Source organism: Phaseolus vulgaris, chromosome 5 (genome assembly GCF_051622355.1).
Source record: "Phaseolus vulgaris cultivar YP4 chromosome 5, ASM5162235v1, whole genome shotgun sequence".
Lineage (NCBI taxonomy): Eukaryota > Viridiplantae > Streptophyta > Magnoliopsida > Fabales > Fabaceae > Phaseolus > Phaseolus vulgaris.
The window spans coordinates 25,736,077-25,749,859 of NC_143502.1; the positions used below are offsets into that span (position 1 = coordinate 25,736,077).

A 13,783-nucleotide genomic window follows, 5' to 3' on the forward strand; every position below is an offset into this window, starting at 1 on the left:
ATCTTAAATGCGCTACATTTTCTAATTAGACACGCTGATTGAGTGCGTTACGTTTGTGATTAAAGGCGCTTTAAGGCGCTTTAAATGCTTGGGTAGTTTAAATAGCGCGGAGAATGTTGGGAACGGGGTTCGAACTTTGGGCAAATTTACCAGAACTCTCTAGTTGCTTGCTCGTGCCTTGAGGTTACGTACAAGGGACTGGAGAAAGATCTTTGCCTGAGGGAGAAAAACACACACACGATACACAGTTCTCTTTACCACCTTCAGAGTGCCATACGCGGTGCTCAGAGACGGAGGTGCACAGTTTTGGTGTTTCTTGCTGGCTGACTTGAGCGTCGGAGTGCAAACGGCCGCTAGGGCGCCTCTTTGTCCTCTTTTTTGCAGGAATCCACAGGTAATCAGTGGGAAGGAGACCCTAGCTGACGGGTGAGGTCGCGCACGAAGACGTCCTAGTCAACCGGACGGAACAGGTCTAAATATTTGTTTTGAAACTGCTGTGTTTTTTATCCTTTGGTGCCTTTTTATTTTTTAGCTTGAGTTCATATTTGTGTTTAGATCTACACAAATTCCTTTTCATCAATTCCATTGTGTTTATCTTTTGGTCTCTTGCTATTTTTTCCAGTTTTTACAGAATCCCCTGTTTTACATAACTCTGTGCTGGCTGTTTTGCTTAAGAAAATTATTTTCCCACATAGGAAATTTTTGATTCTCTGGATTATGCAAGATTGAGGTGTTACAGAAAAGACAAAAAAAGAATCAACTCAAAAGAGTCAATAGAAAAAAAATGATAAATATTATAAAAACAGTGTGCAAATTTGGGCGCTACAGTTGGCGTAACTGAACACTGATTTTGAAAAATTTATTAAAAAAAATGGTTCATGCTTTTGGAGTGAAACCAACGCCAGAATTTAGTTGAGATCTTGAATATTTTGCATATAAATTTTCAGAAGCAAATCTTAAAAGGGCTGCTCAGCATAAATCGGGGAAAATCACACTCTCTGACCCACAACAATTTTTCAGTGGTGTTGTTTTTGATTTTGAAATCTATTCTAGTGCTATTCTTAGGATCCATTTTGTGTACCTACCTTTATTTGAGTACCTTTATTTGCTTGTCTAATATTTCTTGGAACTCTTTCTAGTTGTCACAATTTAACTCCATTTGTGTGGTACTCTTTGGCCTCTAAGTTTGGTGCTGGATTGATTCTCAATTGGTGCTTATTTGAGTGGAAATTTGACTTGAGTGAGGTCTAGTTTTCTTGATAGGTGCTGGATTGGAGAATTAAGTCCCTAATTCTAAGAGGAACAAAGGCAAAGGCAGAAACAAATACTTATCAAAAACACCACAAACACTTGGAGGGCCCAACAAAGACAAGACAACCAAGGAAGTGCCAATAGCAAAAAAAAAAGATCAACAAAGGGAGTTTTCTTAATTTTTTTTGCAACTTAACTTGTGTTAATTACTTCTTTAATTACGTGATTAGACGGTGAGTGTGTCTTCAAGGGCTCCAAGTGTTCAAGAAGCCTCACCTAGGGCCGACTAGTGTAGAACTATTTAGTTTAGCAATTGTTAATTGTTTTAATTGTATCTCTTGCTTAATTGGTTTCGCTTTTTCAAATTATGTTGCTTTGTTAAGCTTTGTTAATCTTTGCTTGGTTAATTAGTTAGCTTGCATTGTTTTCTTGCATTAAAATCTGATTTCTCTACTTAATTGTGTTCTAAGTGGTTTACTAAGAGAAAGCTTTGTGTGAAGACATTGAGGGATAGTTTTTGGCTAAGGCAAAGGCTTGGTATTTAAGTAGTCCACTATGACTCACCTCCCTTACCTGGAAAACTATCTTCTTTGACTTTCCTAAATTTTCTCAAGGTAAAATACTTGTATACACAAAGCTTTAGTCATGTCGTCTTCTTCTCATTCTCCAAAGTCTATTGAAAGTAAAATCTATAAAAACTCTTTTGAAAGAAGTTTCACAAGCTGTGCAAATGATTTCTTTTAGACAATTGGAGAATGAGACTAAAATTAATGAGTTGACTAGAGCCCAAGAAGAGAAGTCACTAAAATAAAAAAAATATCATACTCATGCATCTAAAAGTAATGAGTCTCTAGGGGAGGGGAGCCTTAGAATCAATGACTATTACCAACCACCACCTAGAAGAAATAGGCAAAGGGAGCAAGAGGGGCCAAGGGAGGTTAGAGTAGACCTACCTCACTTCCATGGTAAGGAGAATGTAGAAATCTACCTAGATTGGGAGATGAAAGTAGAACAACTCTTTGCTTGCCATAGGGTGAGTGAAGAACGCAAGGTACCCCTAGCCGCCCTTAGCTTCCAAGGGAACGCCATGTATTGGTGGACCTCTCTTGAAGAGAAAGACGTCTTCATAGGGAACCTCCCATTACGTATTGGAATGACCTTAGGGGAGCCCTAAGACGTTGCCACATACCTTCCTACTACCATAGGGAGTTAATGGACAAGCTCCAAAGACTTTAACAAAAGAACATGAGTGTGGAAGAGTATAGGCAGAAAATTGAGCTCTACATGATGAGAGCATCCATTAGGGAAGAGGTGGACACCACCATAGCTAGGTTCCTTAGTGGCCTATCACTTGAGATAAGAGATAAGGTAGAACTCCTTCCCTACCAAGACTTGAATGACTTGGTTCAACTTTGCATTAAAGTTGAACAACAAATCTTGCGCAAAACTTCAAGTCAAAGGGTGAGTTCCTACTCTAGCTTTTATCCCAAGAAAGAATATAGAAGGGAGGGTAGCACATCAAAAGAAAAACAAAAAGAACCTACCAAACCCTTAACCAAAGAGACCTCCACCCCACCCATCCGAGCTAGAGATGTTAAGTGTTTTAAGTGCTATGGTAGAGGGCATGTGCAAGCACAATGCCCAAACCAAAGGACTTTGTTTTTAAAGGGTGTAGATGAATACACTAGTGGCGAGGATGAGCCTAGCAAGAGAGAGGAAGGGGTAGAGGATGAGAGGGTAGCTCCACTAGAGGGAGAATTGCTTATGATTAGGAGAACCCTCAACAATCACCCTAGCACATCCATAGAAACACAAAGAGAGAACATATTCCATACAAGATGCAATGTTTTAGAAAACATATGTTCCCTCATTGTGTATAGTGGATCTAGTTGTAATTGTTCTAATGCTAGAATGGTGGAAAAGCTTAATCTACAAGTAGTTCCTCAACCAAAACCTTACAAATTGCAATGGCTTAATGAAAATGGGGAACTAAGTGTAGATAAGCAAGTGGAAATCAAGTTTTCCATAGGGAACTACAAAGTCAAAGTTTTATGTGATGTAGTGCCTATGGAAGCTTGCCACATCTTATTAGGGAGACCATGGCAATTTGACAAGAAAACCTTGCATGATGGTCTCACTAACGAGATTTCCTTCACCCACAAGCATAAGAAATTTGTACTTAGTCCTTTACCACATTCTCAAGTGGTGAAAGACCAAATACAAATGAAACATAAGAGAGATGAGGAAAATAAAAAAAAGAGCACTAGAAAAAGAGAAAATCCTTGGGGATAGGAAGGCGTGGGAGAAGAGTGTTCCTTCCCACAAGGTTGCTCAACAAGAAAAGCCTTTTGAAAACGTTTTGGAAAATTTGCTTCTTGTTGAACAACCAAGCCTAGTCTTTTGTAAAGGAACACTTACATGCACTGCCACAAGTAATGAACTCATGAATCTACCTCCTCAAATAGAAAAACTTTTAAGTGAATTTGATGATATATTCTCTAATGAGGAACCCATTGGACTCCCTCCCATTAGAGGTATAGAACATCAAATTGACTTCATTCCGGGGGCAAGCCTACCAAATAGGTCCGCTTATAGAACAAACCCCGAGGAAACCAAGGAGATAGAATCACAAGTTCAAGACTTGTTGGAGAAGAGTTGGGTTCAAAAGAGCCTAAGCCCTTGTGCTGTACCTGTCTTGTTGGTGCCCAAAAAGGATGGAAAATGGCGCATGTGTTGTGATTGTCAAGCAATCAACAACATCACCATCAAGTATAGGCATCCAATCCCAAGGCTTGATGATATGCTTGATGAACTATATGGGTCAACCATATTCTCCAAAATTGACCTTAAAAGTGGATACCACCAAATTAGAATCAAAGAGGGTGATGAATGGAAAACCGCTTTTAAGACCAAATTTGGATTATATGAGTGGTTGGTGATGCCCTTTGGGCTCACTAACGCCCCTAGTACATTCATGAGGCTCATGAATCATACCTTGAGAGATTGCATAGGTAAATATGTAGTAGTTTATTTTGATGATATCCTAGTGTACAGCAAAACCTTAGAAGACCATCTAAGTCACCTTAGGGAAGTTCTTCTAGTGCTTAGGAAAAATAGTCCTTTTGCTAATAGGGATAAGTGTACCTTTTGTGTAGATAGTGTAGTTTTCTTATGTTTCATAGTTAACCAAAGGGGGTGCATGTTGACCCCGAGAAAATCAAAGCCATCCGAGAGTGGCCCACTCCACAAAATGTAAGTGATGTAAAGAGTTTTCATGGGTTAGCTAGCTTCTATAGAAGGTTTGTGCCTAATTTTTCAAGTCTAGCTTCTCCTTTGAATGAACTTGTAAAAAAAGATGTTGCATTTTGTTGGAATGATAAGCATGAGCAAGCCTTCCAAAGGCTAAAGGCTCAACTCACCAATGCACCAATTCTAGCTCTTCCAAATTTTTCCAAAACTTTTGAGATAGAATGTGATGCATCGGGAGTAGGCATAGGTGCGGTATTGTTGCAAGGTGGACACCCCATTGCATATTTTAGTGAAAAACTCCATGGTGCCACCCTCAACTATCCCACCTATGACAAAGAGCTCTATGCTCTTGTGCGAGCCCTAAAGACTTGGGAACACTACCTTGTGTCCAAAGAATTTGTCATCCATAGTGATCAAGAGTCTTTAAAATATTTAAAGGGCCAACACAAGCTCAACAAGAGACATGCTAAATGGATGGAGTTTCTTGAACAATTTCCTTATGTAATCAAATACAAGAAAGGAAGCACCAATATAGTGGCCGATACTCTTTCAAGGCGGCATACACTCTTTTCAAAATTGGGTGCCCAAATTCTTGGATTTGATCACATAAGAGATCTTTACCAAGAAGATCAAGAACTTTCATCCATCTATGCCCAATGTCAACATAGAGCGCAAAGAGGTTACTATGTGTCCGAGGGATATCTCTTTAAAGAAGGAAAACTTTGCATTCCCCAAGGCACACATAGGAAACTCCTTGTCAAAGAATCACATGAGGGGGGACTCATGGGCCATTTTGGAGTTGATAAGACTCTAGATCTTTTGAAAGAAAAATTTTGTTGGCCACACATGAGAAAAGATGTCCAAAGACATTGTTCTAGATGCATCTCATGTTTAAAAGCAAAGTCTAGAACAATGCCTCATGGACTCTACACCCCTTTGCCGATTGCAAATGCTCCTTGGGAAGACATTAGCATGGACTTCATTTTAGGACTCCCTAGGACTGTAAGAGGCCATGACTCTATCTTTGTGGTAGTGGACCGTTTTAGCAAAATGTCCCATTTTATTCCTTGCCACAAGGTAGATGATGCTCAAAATATTTCTAGACTCTTCTTTAGAGAAGTGGTGAGACTTCATGGTCTCCCTAGAAGTATAGTATCCGATAGAGATCCAAAGTTCATAAGCCACTTTTGGAAAACTCTTTGGGGCAAACTTGAAACAAGACTACAATTTTCAACTTCTTGTCATCCTCAAACGGATGGCCAAACCAAAGTAGTCAATAGATCTCTTGGGACTATGCTTAGGGCTATCATGAAGGGAAACCATAAATCTTGGGATGAGTATCTTCCCCACATTGAGTTTGCTTACAATCGAGTAGTCCACAAGACTACTAATGCTTCTCCTTTTGAAGTAGTATATGGATTTAATCCTCTCACACCTATGGATTTGTTACCTCTTCCTAATCCACAAGAATTTGTGCATAAGGAAGGAGTACTCAAAGCCGACTTTGTGAAGAAAATGCATGAGAAGATTAAACTCCAAATACAACAACAAAATGAGAAGTACACAAAATACAACAATAAAGGGAAAAAAGAAATAATTTTTGAGGAAGGAGACTTAGTTTGGCTTCACCTTCACAAAGATAGATTTCCAACTCAAAGGAAGTCCAAACTAAGTCCCCAAGGTGATGGACCCTTTCAAGTCCTCAAGCGAGTCAATAACAATGCATACAAATTGGACCTACCTCTTGAATATGGAGTACATGACACATTTAATGTAATTGACCTTTCTCCATTTGTAGGTACCAATGACGACGAGGACGAGCTGGATTTGAGAACAAATCCTTTCCAAGGGGGAGGGGATAATGGAGGAGGGCCAAGCTCACCACACTATGAAAGCCAAGTTCCAAGTCTAGACCGTCTAGACCCATGTGGGGAGCGTCTAGACTCAAGAAGAGAGCGTCTAGCACAAGATGAGGGGCGGCTACAAAAGGAGCGTCTAGGAGGAAGCCTAGACCGTCTAGGACCTATCACTAGGTCCATGACCAAGCACCTTCACGCACAAATGGGTCAAGCAACGGATTGGAGGGAGAAGAACTTATACATGCTACATGGAGGCCCATTAGGGATGGCTTAGTAGTTAGTGTAGTGTTAGAAAACATAAACTTGTCTTACATGTGATTTACCCTAGATTTGGTGTATATTCTAGAACGTTGCCTCACATGGCCGGCCATGTGCCCATGTGCTCCATGTGGAGTAAGTTCCATTTCATTTAGGAAGCATTTCATCTTCTCTTAGCTTAGGATTTACGGCCTCCTTAGCCTATAAAAGGAGAAGCCCATCACTTGTATTTTCAAGATTAATGAGAGTAATGTTATGCTGCCAACATTGTGCCATACATTGCTTTTGCCTAGTTTCTAGGACCTAATCTTCATCTTCATCACCTACCATAGGGCTGGTCGAACCTCCCTTCTTCCATACTCATCATGCACCTTCAAGATCACCACAACTCCTAGGAGGATCTTGCACATCTCAATCCATAGCTTCCGCACCATTGTTCACAAATCCAAGAAGAGCTCCATGAGAATGTCATCACAAATGCTCCCGACCTCAAACCTCTAATTAAAGCTTCCACACACATCCCCTCATTGGGTTAATGAATCTATACTACTACCTCATTAAAACAACGCAAGTACCACTTTATTGATTCCCCCCTTGGATTGCTTTACCTCGAACATATCTGCCGTTTTTGGAGGCTTTGCTTTATTTACCGCAAAATGGGCAACAAATAACCTTATGAAAACCTCCAACGACACCGACCCTTTTGGCAGATTGCTAAACCAGTCCAAGGTCGTCCCTACCAATGACCCAACTAACATTTTACATCGGATCGCATCCAATCCCCCATAAATCAACATCTGTGCCCTAAACATTTTTATGTGGACATTCAGATCTTGCTTCCCTGTGAACGAGCCAATTTTAGGGAAAACATAATTCATGGGAATTGGATCATTCATAATTTCTTCTGAGAACGGTTGAAAATCTGGTTTTACCTCCTCCACCACCCGTACGCCTGCATTCCGACCATCCACTTGCCTCTGAAGCTCCTCATTCCGCCTTTAGAGTTGTTCTTGTCATCTTAATGCTTCCTCCATCCTTAGCCTTGTTTCCTCTTGTGCTCTTCTAAATTCTTCGGCACGTTCATCGTTTTGTCTCCTCATTGCCTCCATCATCTCCATCAACATCTGGGTTGTATCTGGTGGGGGTCCTTCATTTGATGTTCCATTTGCCTATTCTTCCGCTACCACTTGTCATGTTCCTCTCATCCCGATTTATTTCCTCGCTATATGGTGCAGGAGTAACTTTACATGTCCCACGGTGGACGCCAAAATGTTCTAAACAAGATTTTAGGCGACCTCTGACCTAGAACATTCAAGATGGTCAAGGATAAGTATACTATTTACCGATGTGTATTAAACGATCCTTTTTGTAGAGTGTTGTCTGATATATATGGACCAAATTCTATCCTCTTCGCCTACAGTTATGATTCTGTTTTAATTAAGTGATTAAGACTAATTGATTGAGATCCCTTAACTTGTGTCATAATATTACGTCGGGTATGCAAGTCGAAAAACATTCCATAAATTGTCCACCATCGAACCAAACCTATGACCTTACACTTTTATAATTAAAAATATTGTTGAAGAATAATATAGTAATTTTTAAATATGTTATCCTCTATAATTAATATTGTATATTGAACAATTTGTAAAAATATTTAAAATAATTTTTTTATATTTTTTAAGTGCATATATTTAAATAATTTATGTATTTTTTTTATTAAATAGTTTTATTTCAATCAATTTTTTTTAATGTTTTATTTTGACAAATACATTCTTATTTGTATGTTACAAAATGTATTCTTTGGTGGAGTGATGCACTTAAGCAACTCTTAACTTAAAAAAGACTTTAGAATAAAAAATGAAAATTACTAAGTAATTCTTACTTTATTTTTAGAACTTTAATTGTAAAATATAATGTTTAAGAAAACACTGAACTTAACCTAACCTAAGATGGTAGAAAATTTTGAGATACTAAAAATGAAGAAAGGAATAGAAGCTACTAAAATGAAGCAAGAAAACATGTTTGGATTTCGTAGGGGTTTGTGAGTCTGTAGTAACCAAAGAAGATAATGTGGTTGGAGACCCTTGCAGCTAACGTGGCAGCGGTTCTTTGGAGTTTGAGAGAGAGAACTTGTGAAGGAAAATCCAAGGCTCACTAATACTACTCAACTTGGACATGAGTCTTGAAACTCAATAATATTATCATCTACAAGGTTCCAATGTTATGTCTACAACTTTTCTAAGTCCTTTCCCTTATGTTTCCCATGACCACGCTTGTGCAATTCTCTATCAAATGTTCGCTCTTGAAGCCCAAGTTCTTCCATGATGGCATATACAAGAGACCCACTTCCCCTTTCTCTCGGATAGAAGCAAAGTTTGGTTCTTTTAATGGGAATAGCTTGAAACTGAGAAAGGGCAGGGAGAGCTTGTGCTTCTTAGGAGGCGCAGTGTATCAAAATGGGGTTTCGTTGGAAGATAAGGGTTGCAAGAGGGAAAAGAGAGTGGTGGTGGTGAAGAATAATCAGGGGTTTGGCTTCAACGGTGGTGGTGATGGTGGAGGTGGTGGAAGAGATGATGGTGCCACTGCTAGGCTTTTGGGAAATATCGCTTTAGCTATTGGGCTGACTTACCTTTCTGTGACTGGACAACTTGGTTGGATTTTGGATGCTATTGTCTCCATTTGGGTATTGTTCAATATTCTCTCCCTTGGTTTCTTTTGTTATTTCACTGTCTTGAAATATGGAAGTGCATATTATATCTGTATATGATCGGTTCTTTCTTTCCATTTTGTTTGAGTTATCCTGTTGTTACTGTGCTGAGTGGTTTAGTACTTTTAGTTTGCTGAGTCCATACTTTTACTTGGTGTTTTTAAACCTTGAGGTTATGCCAAAGCTCATCCTGTTGCTTTTATCATCCAATATATGGAAATGTTCTTGCACATGAAATGCATCTGCACACCACTTTAGAAGAAGAAAGCAACAAGATAGAATGAATATTAGAGGAATCATATATGGGAGTACTTGATTAATTGTGTAATTTATTATGGCAGAGTCTATCTAATAGGTTTTCCCGATAGAATCTTGCACTCCTCGTAGAATTTCCTTTTTGCTGGTGCTTCTTGGTTACACCATTCTTCCCATCTTTTAATTGTATTTGTTATGAATCCTGTTCTAGTCTAACACATCCATTAAAAAAATGGACATCAGTGTGGCAATTTTTTTGGATGGGAAATTAAATTAGAAATAGGTGAAGGATAATTTTCAATACTTTGTTAGGTGCCCCAGCTCAATAAATGAAATTATATGCTTTCAGACTATTTGTGTTTTGGTTGTCAAAATTGGCGGTTACCCTGGAAGGAGTGTTACATGATTAGATCAAACATGTTTAGTGTTTAACCAGAAAAAAGAATCAGGTTCTCACTATTGAATCTCATATTATTTTAGTGATTAGTATTCTAGGTTGACTGAGACAAACTTTGTGCTCCAATGCAAGACCATGCTAACCTGCCCCGGGACGTGGGGATAAGTTCTTATTTGCTGCTTTTACATCATTTCTTAAGTTTCACCTGCATAAAAAAAACACCATTATTGTCAGTTTTTCATAAAACACAGTGTGATGTAAATTCTTTTTGTTCAATGTAAAATATTTTTTAAAGATATGTGCTTTAAACCCTTGGAAGCCCTTAAGGCTTAGTATCTTCCAATAAATGTATTTCTGAGAAATTAGCACTTGTAAATCAATGAACTGACTGATTTGATTTTTCTTCTGCTTTTCTTTTTCATTCGCAGCTCATTGCAGTGTTGATACCAATAGTAGGTGTTGGTGCTTTCCTCTGGTGGGCAGGACGAGATATAATGCAAGGCACCGTGAGGATTCTTCAAAATTTAACTCTAAAACTTCTTGCACTTTTAACTTGTACTTTATGAACTAACTATGAGATATATTTCTCGTAGTCGCTTTATTTTATTGCTTTTACATACTTCCATGATTAAGCATGAAGCCATTTTTCCTTAGTAGAGGACATATACAGAATTTTATGTTTAAAAAGTTTTAGTATATTGAAAGGTAGTTAATGCTAAGGTGACTTGTAACTACTGACTGGGTTTGTGTTTGTTGTATATGTGCAGTGTCCAAATTGTGGAAATGATTTTCAGGTTTTCAAGTAAGATTTGTTTGACTCATCTCATCTGGTTAAGCTAGTTGTTGATGATTTATTTTAAATTAATTCAACTAACCACCTCTATTGTGTAATGTGTAATAATTTGTTTTAGATCTTCTCTGAATGATGAATTGCAGCTGTGCCCTTTTTGTGGTCAACCTTTTTCTGGTAAGAATGGATTATTTTGCTTGTCTGTCCATAAATTGTTACCGGTGTATTGTCAGTGTCAGTATTACACTAGGATAAAGCTTTGATTATAAAATTAACGCAGCTAGTTTTATTACAGATTCTTAGAAAAGAATGTAAATGACCATTCTACGAATGTTGTGGACTTTTTACACTGAAAACATTTTTGGAACTTCCTACTGTTACTTGCCAAAACTGGTACCGTTTTTAGTTTCTGTTTAAACTAAGGTTGAAAGGGTGCCATGCATGGATGGCAGCTGATGATTATGTTTTGGTCCATATGGAATTAAGAAAATCTACAGGTTGCAGTAGACATGCCACCCTAAAATAAGATGAATGGTTTTCCAATGTTAATGTTTCTAACTATCAAACGATTTGTTGTTTTAGTCATTTATCCTTTAATGTTCTGATGGATTGAATTTAATTGCTTGAGAGATAGTGATATTCTTTTGTGAGATAAAATTCATGTGATGGTCTGGAATTGGTAACTTAAAATGCTTTACATCATTCACTGTCTTCATGGAAATCACAATGTGCACATTTCTCACCGTTTAAGTTTATTTTGATATCAGTTGTTGGAAATGAGTTTGTGAAGGAATCAGTGAAGTTTTCAAATCAATCTACAACATTTGGACAAGCATTCAAGAATTTCACCCGTTCTAGAAATGGTAATCTTCACAAGGCTTGTTTCCTTTTACCCTTAAATGCAAATATCTCCCTTATCTGCCCTCTTTTTATTATCTTTAATCTTTGTTGGTGATGCCGTGTGCCGTTGTTTCTGTCTTGGCAGATGAAGATTCCGGTAGAGCAATTGATGTTGAAGCTGAAATTAAAGATGTAGACTGAGTCTTCACAGCTATAGCATGTTGGTAGGTGTGAAGTAATTAGCAAATTTTGAGTTGAACACAGTTAAGCCTGTCAATTTTTTTTTATCTTTTCAAGACATTAAATGCATTTATTATTTCATTTAATTCTTTCTTCAAAAAGTAGTAGAAGATTTGATGGAGGATAACATTACTTCTTTGGCACACGTGCAATTTAACCAACTGTTTTTACTGAATTGCAATTTGCCAATGAAGCATTCACCCGAAGATAGAAAAACATAATAACACTTGAATGTTTCCTGTGCACCATGTACACCTACAAACATCATTAGGATGAGGAATAGTTTGATTTGATTCAATGCATTAACCAGTGACAAGACTTAAAGAGGCCTTAGTTTTTATAGTTAGTAAATGAAATTAAATTTCAGAATAGTAGATCTTAAGTATGCTTTTTCAGTGTTGGCACTGTGATTTGATAGTTATATGAACAAGGGAAAAATATTCCTGTAAAATCAATTATGAAGAGTCTGGAACATAGTCATAATATCTCAGTGCATTTTAGAAATCAGGAGACAAACATTTTGATATAATATTCTTTGTTCACTTTTGGTCTAATAATTATCACTCTCTCTCTCTCTGGCCACTATTTAGTTGCCTTTCTGAAATTGGCATTGCATTTTCAGGTGACTACGCGGAACACAAATCTTAATTGGTTAAAGAAAAGGCTGTGACTTGTATTTTCGATTTTACTGAAGACACAATGAATGACACTCCCAGGAGAGAAGAGTGTGATGAGCAAAGTAACATTCTAGAGAGGAGTGTGTTGAGCAGAGTAACATTGCAATTGTAATATAAGTTTTGACAGTGATGTTTCTCAGGTCACACCTCTATTATTTAGTGTACCAGAATGCTGCTTCATTTTTCTTTTCACTATTGTTATTACATAAAATGTTCAGGGGGAAATATAGATGCTTCATTTCAATGTTAGGGCATGGCAGCGTTGACAAATTTCTTCTGTTAGTTTTAAACCCTTTACAAGACAAGGAAATAAAGAAGTACAAACCCATTGTTTTCATTTTTTTTATAATTTGAAAAATGGAGTGAAATCTTGAAATGAGAATAACTACCCGGGTTTGAAAATAGAGGTCTGGGATGATGCAACCATTGCTTAACCTAGGCTGTATTTTAATTAACAATTAATTAACACACTTTTTAAGAAGTTCTTATCATATGAAGCTTTTGGCATGAGTTTGGTCATGGAATTTATTGAACTTATTTTGCACTTCTCATAATAATCCCGTACTGTAGAAACTAATGAACTGCTGCAAGAGCCTGCTTGATTAACAGAAGGGACCAAAGGACGAAAATCAAAATCAGTTAAATGTTATAGATATTTGGATGCTGCAAGCAAAAAGTTACCTATTTTGATTGCAGATTTGCTTACTATATGTGTAAAATATAAAATCAAACAAGAATGAGCTTTACTGATCCTGCCTGTTGACCAGAACGTTGGAACCTGCCTCGTCAAAGGATCGACGTGTGCACCGCTTCAAACCTCTGTCCTTCTTCAAGATCCACCTCGAGAACCTGCAAAAGAACAAAGCGGCGCCGCTGCGGCCGATCGTACTCCAACGCCCAAGTCAGTGACCGAACCACCAAATACTAAGAGCAAGAACACTCAAGAAATCTCAAGGAACCGTGCAATGTTCTCTCTCACAGTAAGCTCTAGAACTCGCAAGCGTAAAGAGTATAATCTGAACGCGCGTACCTCAGAAAGTTCGTTGAGAACTCTTATATACCTGGTCACTTTCTCTCTCCTGGCAGTTACAGACCTGGACACGTGGCTCGCATCCAGTCGTACACGTGCCATCATCTGGAGCCTCCTTGACTTGGGCGCTGCTTCTGACTCTCTTTTTGGCTAAGTTATTTATGCATGGTACTGCCCAGTGCATAGCTAACTTGGGAGCGCGATCTCTACTGGAATTGGCGAGTTAG

The 13,783-nt window shown here is 38.1% G+C and overlaps 1 protein-coding gene across 1 annotated transcript; it reads left to right on the plus strand.

Moving 5' to 3' along the window:
* The first annotated feature begins 8,620 nt into the window (after positions 1–8,620).
* On the plus strand, positions 8,621–12,775 carry LOC137835323 (uncharacterized). Its single transcript, XM_068643789.1, has 7 exons — positions 8,621–9,303; positions 10,408–10,485; positions 10,747–10,781; positions 10,891–10,946; positions 11,537–11,632; positions 11,755–11,833; positions 12,472–12,775. Exons 1-6 carry the CDS (start codon positions 8,875–8,877, stop codon positions 11,808–11,810), a joined length of 750 nt encoding a protein of 249 aa, XP_068499890.1. The 5' UTR covers positions 8,621–8,874; the 3' UTR covers positions 11,811–11,833; positions 12,472–12,775.
* The last annotated feature ends 1,008 nt before the right edge of the window (positions 12,776–13,783 follow it).

Bases quoted from the DNA above. Each gene is read 5' to 3' on its own strand.
- LOC137835323 (XM_068643789.1), top strand. From the start codon at position 8,875: ATGTTTCCCATGACCACGCTTGTGCAATTCTCTATCAAATGTTCGCTC. The intron at 10,486-10,746 runs GTGAGGATTCTT...GTATATGTGCAG, and splicing joins GAGATATAATGCAAGGCACC to TGTCCAAATTGTGGAAATGA. The intron at 10,947-11,536 runs GTAAGAATGGAT...TTTTGATATCAG, and splicing joins TTGTGGTCAACCTTTTTCTG to TTGTTGGAAATGAGTTTGTG.